The sequence below is a fragment of the Cicer arietinum genome, chromosome 3, assembly GCF_000331145.2.
Source record: "Cicer arietinum cultivar CDC Frontier isolate Library 1 chromosome 3, Cicar.CDCFrontier_v2.0, whole genome shotgun sequence".
In the NCBI taxonomy this organism is placed as follows: domain Eukaryota; kingdom Viridiplantae; phylum Streptophyta; class Magnoliopsida; order Fabales; family Fabaceae; genus Cicer; species Cicer arietinum.
Genome location: NC_021162.2, coordinates 51,947,509 through 51,957,050, shown reverse-complemented (window position 1 = coordinate 51,957,050; position 9,542 = coordinate 51,947,509). Strand labels below are relative to the sequence as shown.

Below are 9,542 nucleotides of genomic sequence, written 5' to 3'. Positions count from 1 at the left end.
AATGATCATAAAATTTAAATAAGATATGTTGAAGAATCAAGAGAAATCAGATGTGATTTTCTTTTATAATATATTATTATATTTATTTTTATTTTATGATTTGTCATTATTATTCAGTATTACTATTGTAATTTCTTTTCCTATATAAACAGTTTAGGGTTGTAGTAATAAAATATGAAAGTATTTTGTCTTTTACTTTCTTCATGGTATTAAAAGCTTTTGGATAGGGTTTAACAACCCAATGGGGTTTGGGGCTCCAAAACTAAAAGGGTTAAATCTCTGACTCCGTGACGCTCAAACTAACTAAGTTAAAGGGTCGACCCAACTTGTTTTTTTTATCTATCTAATGGCAGCCCTTATGGGTAGCAGCGGCCGCAATGACGATGGTTTGAGTGAAAAATCAGAGGTAGTCAACAACGATGATGGTTTGGGTAAAAAATAAGAAGTAGTCAACAACGCTGCAACATTGCTTTAGGCAATGGGAGCGACCCAGACGGCTGAAATAGTTTTTCTGATTTTTTTGGCCATTAGGGAACTTCTAATGCTCTCAAGGTTGAAATCCAGAAAACTCAATGGAAAAAATTATGTCGAATGCTCCCAAACCGCAAGATTGATACTAGACAGAAAAGGAAATATGGTTTCCTCACAAGAGAGGTGCAAATGTATGCCACAAATGATCCGAACTACATGTTTTGAAAATTTGAGAACTTTGTTATTATTGTTTGATTGCTTAGTAATATGGAATCAACGATTAGACAACCTTTAATGTTTTTGCCTCATGCGAAGGAAGCTTGGGAGGCTGTCAAAGAAACATATTCTGACATTCAGAGTTCTTCTAAAAATTTTAATCTTAAATCACGAGTGTGCCATGCCAAACGATGAGATAGAGATGTCACTACCTATTATAATGAGTTGATGACACTATGGCAAAAATTGGATCTCTGCTATGATGATCATTGGAGGTGCTGTGAGGACAATGTTTTGTTTCTTAAAAGACATGAGAACAACCGAGTATTCATGTTTTTGGTTGGGCTTAATAAGCGGCTTGATGAAGTCCGAGGTAGAATATTGGGAAAGTTTTCATTGCTATCACTTCGGGAAGCGTTCTCAGAAGTTATAAGAGAAGAGGCGAGACAAGGTGTTATGATGGGTAAGACACCTTTTGTTGGTGAGGTTGAAAGCTCTTCCCAAGTCACTAAGAATGAAGACGAGAAGAGAGATGGCAAGAAACAATGGTGGGAACATTGCAAACGTTCATGGCACACACGTGATACATGTTGGAAGCTCCATGGAAAACCTCTAAATTGGAAGAAAAAAGAAGGAAACGAAGGTCATGCCCTCCAAGCTAGTACCTCTGATCAAGAGAAGCAGTCTCCTTCAAGCCCATCTCCTTTCACCAAGGAACAATTAGATCAATTGTACAAACTCCTTAAGTCTCAAACTCCTTCTTGCTTTATAGCTCAAAGAGATAATTTTCCAAATACTTCTTTACTTAGTGTCACTCCCAACCATACTTGGATTATCGATTCTGATGCTACTAATCATATGATTGGGGAGTCGAGTCTGTTTTCTTCTTATAGTCCTTGTGCAGGTAACCACAAAATTAAAATTGCAGATGGCTCTCTTTCAGCCATTGCATGGAAAGATTATGTTATTCTGTCACCTGTGTTAACCTTAAAAGATGTCTTACATGTTCCTAATTTATCATGTAATCTGTGATCCATTACTAAATTAAAAAATGATATAAATTGTCAAGCTAACTTCTTTCATTCTTATTGCACTTTTAAGGATTTGAGCACATGGAAGATGATTGGAAATGCTAAGCAAAGTGGAGGACTCTATTATCTTGACAATGGACTCGACTTCAAAGAACAGCAAAAAACAAGTACCTGCTTTGAATCTAGTTTTGTTTCTTCTAATAATGATGATATTATGTTATGGCATTTACGGTTAGGACATCATAGTTTTCCATTTTTGAAACATTTGTTTCCTAAATTATTTTCTAAGAAGGATATGTCTTTATTTCATTGTGAAACTTGTGAATTTGCTAAACATCAATGTTCTTCTTTTTCTACACAAACATATAAACAATCAAAATCATTTGCAGTTATTCATAGTGATGTTTGGGGTCCTATTAGAATAAACACCTTTTCTAATAAAAAATAGTTTATAACTTTTATTGATGATCGTACTAGAATTTGTTGAGTTTATCTTTTGAAAGAAAAATTGAAAGTTGGATAAGTTGTCAAAAATTTCTTTAAAATGGTGCACACTCAACACCAAACAAATGATCAAGTCTTCAAAAGTGACAATGGTGAAGAATATTTTAATATATTTTGTCTCTTTTTTGCAAATAGGGTTATTCATCAAAGTTCTTTTGTTAATACACCCCAAAAAAATGGAATTGCAGAGAGAAAGAATAAGCATCTCCTTGAGGTTGCTAGAGCTTTACTATTTGCAAATAAGGTGCCAAAATATTTGTGGGGTGAAGTTGGCTTAACTCCATCATATTTAATTAATCGAATGCCATATAAAGTTTTAGGTTTTCATACCCCTCTTGATGTTTTTCGAAATTATTTTCCTTTGACTAGTGTCTCTGCTGATTTGCCACTAAAAGGTTTTGGTTGCACTACTTTTGTTCATGAACATAAACCACTTGACAAACTCGAGCCACGAGCAATAAAATGTGTGTTTACCGGTAACTCTCCAACTCAGAAGGGGTATTGGTGTTTTGAACCAAAATAAAAAATAATTTTTCTAACTATAGATGTTACTTTTGTTAAAAATCAACCATTTTTTTTACTGACATTCATCTTCGGGGGGAAATTTTAAGGAAAAATCATCTTTTACATTTGAAAACATCATTATTTTAAGTGATATTGTATGGTCACAAAATTCTGAGACTTATATTGATGCACCAAAAGAAAATGCTCAAGAATCTATATAGGAACTCAATCCACTTACGAATGAGGTTTCAATAGATTCGGGGGAGAAAATTTCAAATCAAAATCACAATGATCAAATTCTTGATCCCAATAATAATGAAGGGCCACTTGAAATGCCACAACATAATGACTCATATATAGAGACACAAAGCAGGTTTATTACAATTGACCCTATTTGGAAGGGAAATGTCTTTGAAATAAGAAACCACAAACAGAGAAATGAAGGACCCATTCTCCGACCCTTCCAAGATTCCGAACCAATAGATAATCCAACACATCATCTTGATATAGGTAAGTATTCTTCTGTTCTTAAGAATCATGTCGGATATCCTGATATAGACCTTCCTATTGCAATTATAAAACCTATTAGATCATGCACTAAATATCTTTTGTCTAATTATGTGTCATACTCAAAATTATCTTTTTCATTTGCTGCATTTACCTCTAAGTTGTCTGCCGTAGAAATTCCAAAATATATACACGAGACACTAAAAATTCCAAATCAAAGGAAGTTGTTCTTGAGAAGATGAGAGCTATTGAGAAGAATCAAACTTGGAGAGTCATGACGTTACCTACAGGAAAGAATATTGTTGGTTGTAAATGCGTATTTACTATGAAATATAATTCTGATAACACAGTTGAAAGATACAAGACACACTTGGTTGCTAAAGGGTTTACTCAGACATATGGCATTGATTACTCAGAGACTTTTGCTTCCTTTTCCAAATTAAACACTATTAGAGTTCTCTTGCCCTTGGCAGTGAATTTAGATTGGTCTCTAAACCCACTTGATGTAAAGAATGCTTTTCTGAATGGTGATTTGGAAGAGGAAGCATACATGGATAGTCCAATTGGCTTTGAAGATAAATTTGGTTCAAATGTGTGCAAACTACAAAAATACCTTTATGGTCTCAAGCAATCCCCTAGAGCTTGGTTTGACAAATTCAATCGGTCGGTCAAAAGGCAAGGATATATGCAGGGATAATCAGACCATACTCTGTTAATGAAGTTATTTAATGTTGGTAAAATTGAAATTCTAATTGTTTATGTAGATGACATTGTTGAGATATAAAGATTGAAGAAAAATTTGACAAAAGAATTTGAGATCGAAGATTTAGGCGCGCTTAAATATTTTCTTAGTATGAAAGTTGCTCACTCAAATAAGGGAATTGTTGTTTCTCAAAGAAAATACATTCTAGATCTATTGGAAGAAACTGGGATGAGTGGGTGTAGACCAACATGTATTCCTATGGTATTAAATACTATACTTTGGGAGAAAGGCAATGTTCCTATTGAGATTGGAAGATACTAGAGGTTAGTCGACAAACTTATTTATCTAGCCCACACTAGACCTGACATCGTTTTCTCTGTCAATGTTGTAAGCCAATTCATGCATTATCCTTATGAAGAACACTTGGAGGAAGTTTATCGGATCTTAAGGTCCTTGAAATCCAATCCTGGAAAGGGGTTGTGCTTCAAGAAAACTAATGACAAAAAAGTCTCTATATTTACAGATGTTAATTGTGCAAGATCAATTATTGATAGAAAATCCACCACTAAATATTGTGCATATGTTTGGGGAAATTTAGTTGCTTGGAGAAGTAAGAAACAAGGGGTTGTTGCTCGAAGTAATGCATAAGCTAAATTCAGAGCAACGACTCAAGGAATATATGAACTTTTATGGATTCGTAAACTCTTGGACAAACTAAAAATTAAAGTTGACTCACCCTTAAAATTATTCTGTGATAGCAAAGCAACAATAAGTATAGCTCACAACCTTGTACAACATGATAGAACCAAACAATTGAGATTGACCGCCATTTCATAAAAGAAAAAGTTGATGCTGGAATTATATGCTGCCATTTGTGACTTTCAATCAACAAACTGCTGATATCTTGACAAAAAGTTTGGCAAGACCCAATTTTGAGCGACTTATAGCCAAGTTGGGCATGACAAATTTCTATGCACCAACTTGAGGGGGGATGTTGAAGAATTAAGAGAAATCAAATTTGATTCTATTTTATTTTATCTTATTATGTTTATTTTTATTTTATGATTTTGTCATTATCACTATTGTAATTTTTTTCCCTATATAAACAGCTTAGGGCTGTAGTAGTAAAATATGAAAATATTTTTTCTTTTACTTTCTTCAAGATAATTGACTGAAAATGCAAATTGGTCAATGAAGTTGTAAGCGTCGGTCAAATTAGTATCAGAATATTGTGAATTGACAAATATATTTTTAAAATTATAAAATATCAATCAAAATAGTGCTTATGTAAACTTTTTTCGTTAGATATTTTGATGTACTATAATTGAATATGTGGTTTATCCACGTTGATTCCATGTCAATATCATCTTGCTAGAAACAAAGTTTCCAATAAAATTTTGTTATGTCATAGATAAATTTTTGATGAAGTTGACATGATATTGATACGAGATCAATGTGAAGAGCTCAAATATTCAATTAACATGTCATATCATAATCTTTAACGATAAAAGTTTACATATAGACTATTTTGATTGATATTTCTCTATGATGTATTTATTAATTCCCAAAATTAAAAGACTAATTTAATAATTTCAGAGATCAGGTTGCATATTCACTCTAAGATAATTTCATGTCAAATAGCTGATCAAAGTTTAACAATAAGATAATGCAAGAGCCAAATGGAATTTTAATTTCGAAAACTTTTTCAATAGAAGAAATAATTATATGTAATTGAGTAAATATTAAAGATAATAATAATTTAGTGACATATAACAGAAAATTATGGAATAATACTCATAAATATAATGTGTTGTGACAACTAATATATAATATTGACTATATGAAATTTGTAACAGCCAAATGTCCATGACAATTGTATACTACATTATAGTAAGCATGATATTATGAACTGTACAAAAAGATTCTTCATGGTGATTTATTTGTTCTATTTATTATAATGAAAATAAGCTTTTTTCCACATTACATTTCATAATTATGTATTTCTTATTCCTTTGGTTTGATGGTGATGCCTTGGATGATAAGACCCGTCTTCCATATACCACTTTCACATTCATACATAGATATATCCATCTCACCAACATCTTTTTCAGATGCTAGAAACTCAGCTACTGGAATCTCTATCCACCGTTCCCTTAACATGTCTATTAAACTTTCCTTGTGTTGATGCTTCTCTCCTCCAGGAAGGACAAGTCTAACGTTTACTGGAAGTTCCAAACCCTGAGCTGGATCTTTCAACATTATAATAAATGAAACTTGATATAAAATTCCTGGTGAAAGCTTTCTTGTGTCAAATTTTCCACGCACTTCTAGCCAACAAACTCTCTTCAGTTTAGCCACCTCACTTATCCTGCCACTGCCAAGCATAGTTTGTTGTAATTACTACTAAAACATAATGTAACATGAGTATGCTACATTTATTCAAACAGGCTCATAATGAGTTGATATTACTTATATATAAAGGCAAAATTAAACAATTTATAATCATGCTAGTGACTTGGAGTTATTTAAAAATGTGGATATAGTAGAAGAACAAAATGATATAGAGATGTGTACCTGACATCTTGTTGCTGTATCCATTCCCAATAATCTTGAACATGTGCCCAGCTGATTGCTAGTTCTCTTGCATACAACATGAAACAGTTGCCGTTGGACTTCTTCTTTGCCCAATGTTTCTGCAAACATTAAAATTAGTTCAATAAAAAACAAATTCTTCAAAGAATTATTTCATATGATAATAAGAGTTAAATATATTTTTACTTTCTATAAAATTTCAACATTATAAAAAGAATACAACTTTTAATTACTATTAAATTATTCCAATAAGTAGTCTTAATCTTTACTGCTAAGTTAACTTATATTTTTAAAAATAATATTATAAAAATTTCATCAACAAAGAATGAGTTCAAAAATTTGATTTTTATGACATTTAAAAAATTTATATTTAATTCATATCAAATTAAAAAAGTATAAACTTTTGTGAAATAAATTTTTATAATATTCTAAACATACTTACACAAATTATTCAAAAATTTAAAAATAAAAAAAAAAATTTAGATATGTTTCATTTCAATACAGGGTCTGACATGGACTAAGCATAATAATTTTGTAGAACTAAAGTTGTATTTTCTTTAGGAACACTACAAACAAAATATTGACATTTTAAAACGACTAAAAATATATTTAATCCAAAATTTTCTTTTTAACTTTAGACAATAAATTTACTATTTAAGAAAACAATATTTTTTCTTTTAAAAATTATTTAAATAATTGAATATATGTTTTCTTGAAAATAAGAAAAGTAAAAAAGAATTAAAAAAAAATCAGACTTGGCAGGCAATTCACACTAAAATTAAAATAGCAAGGACTTAAAGCAAAAAGTTAGTTTATTTTGAAAAATAACAAAAAAAAAATTTTACAGTACTAAAACTAAAAAATAATATATTTGTCCAGACTAATGAGACCCAACATATTTTAAGAGATGTGATGGAGCAGTCCTTCTCTCAACAACCAATCAAATTAAAAGGATGCTTCTCTAAATCTTATAGTTAGAGGCTTTGCCTTCATTCACAAAATAAAGAGCTTTGTTAAAATTGAATGTCCCTTTCATTCTTTTCTATCTTGAGGCTCATATGATCAACATATATATCAAATTGATGCTTCAATTCTCCACATTCATAGTGCCCCCCACAACATATCTTCATGTACATAAGACCAGTAATACCTTTGGATAATCGTGTTCTTAAGCATAAAACAAGATAACGCCAACCAAAAGTGTACATGAATCTAGCAGCAGTGGAGCATGCAATGGCAAATGATAGACGTTAACATTAATAGTACCAGAATATGCAATAAGATCAGCTGCAGCTAATGGTATAGCTAGTAAAACCAGCCATCACCCAAAAATTTTAACCTCGCCAAAAACTGAAGACATTGTAAATAGGGTGAGAATAGGTTAGGCTGAACTGACCTTTGCAAAACCTAAATCTGGTCTCTTCAAAATATTCAAGTCTAAGTCTAGTCCATTACCTATATCATAAGCTTATTTTTAGTCATGAGTTTGCTTTTCCGAAAGTCTAATATTACTTGTTAGCTTACGTAAAAGTTTATTTTACGTTAACGTCTTTCAAAAGATAATTTGACCTATCTTGAAATAAAAACGAGCAAATAAACCAATAAGATTAAGTTTTATTTTGAAATTAACATGATACTTTAAAGAATTTGATTTTATATAACATCTTATTTCAATTTTATAATCATACATTTAAATATGCAAAAAAAAATATTTTTCATTATTTCCATAAATGCATCATTTCAAATTCACAATGATTCATTTCAATAGCCTCAAATATTTTTATTAGAAAGTTGAAATGATCAAATTATTTCAATCCACTTATTTCTCTTAAATAAATAGTTAAGGATAAGTTTGACAAAACAATAGTTAACTAGATTATGGCTCGCGCGCTGCGCGGATAATAATTAATTAATTTTATAAGTTTTATAAATAATATTTAATGTATTATAAATATAGTTATCTTATAATATTATTTTATTGATTTGTAATAATTGAATATGATTAGGAAAATTAAAATGAGAGAAAATCATGTTTATCACAATTATCTAATTTAATTTTTATAATATTTTGTAAAATTCATTATAACTTATTATATAGGATAATTGTTTGACTCAATGTACTTTGATTGTTAATTTATTTTTCAACATATAATAGTATTTGTATTTATTTGACGAAATAAAATGTAAAATACAAACCCAAAAATAAGATGTAAAAATTTATAAATATGATTTACTATTTAATATTTTTTATTTTAAAAAAATGTTAATGTTGAATTATATTGTAGCGTAGTATAAATTTATTTGTTTTATTATTTATGATATTTTAATTGCGAGCATGAGAAGTTGTTGTAAAAAAAATTATTGAATATATTTCATCAAAAGTTTGTAAAAAAAATAAGTTGTCCTGACATCGGAAGTCAATTTTAAATATATATAATAGATGATAGATTTTAATAATTGGAAGTAACTTTTTTAATAATTTTTCATATATTTGTATTTTATGATTATTTTTAATAAATTTACGTATTTCTGTCAAATAGAATATATATTTTATTTTATAAAGTGTTACTAAAAAAATGGATTGACATTAATGAGTAATTTAATTTTTAAAGTATAAAATCATTACTCGCAATAAGTGAAATAATATAATTGTTCATAAAAAGAAGATTAAATAAAGAACATTTATGTCGATATTTATGAGTGATTAGGTGGTTTTTATTATTGAATTTAATGACTAATAATATAAATTATTAACATTGGTAAATTACTAATAATATTATAAAATAATATTATAAAATAGTTTATAAATTTATTATAAAATAACTTATAAAATAATTTGATAATAATATAAATTATAAATTACTATCAAATTGTAAAATAATTTATAAATTATAAATTTATTATAAATAATTGTAAAATAATTTTATAAGTTTTATAAGTAATATTTTATGTATTATAAATATAGTTAACTTATAATATTACTTTATTGATTTGTAATAATTGAATATGATTAG

At 29.2% G+C, this 9,542-nt stretch overlaps 2 protein-coding genes across 2 annotated transcripts in view; one reads left to right on the top strand and one right to left on the bottom strand.

The window, feature by feature from the left end:
* The first annotated feature begins 346 nt into the window (after positions 1 to 346).
* On the top strand, positions 347 to 3,930 carry LOC140919808 (uncharacterized). Its single transcript, XM_073366456.1, has 6 exons — positions 347 to 406; positions 532 to 662; positions 963 to 1,692; positions 1,789 to 1,885; positions 2,411 to 2,720; positions 3,408 to 3,930. Exons 1-6 carry the CDS (start codon positions 347 to 349, stop codon positions 3,928 to 3,930), a joined length of 1,851 nt encoding a protein of 616 aa, XP_073222557.1.
* A 1,800-nt stretch (positions 3,931 to 5,730) lies between these two features.
* The window catches only part of LOC101493922 (uncharacterized), a 12,267-nt gene continuing 8,455 nt past the window's right edge, over positions 5,731 to 9,542 (bottom strand). Inside the window, exons 5-6 of the mRNA XM_027332772.2 lie at positions 6,511 to 6,629; positions 5,731 to 6,310 (exon numbers count right to left, since the gene is read on the bottom strand). Of these exons, the coding sequence (XP_027188573.2) occupies positions 5,941 to 6,310; positions 6,511 to 6,629 (489 nt within the window). The 3' untranslated portion in view covers positions 5,731 to 5,940. The remainder of the gene's footprint in view (positions 6,311 to 6,510; positions 6,630 to 9,542) is intronic.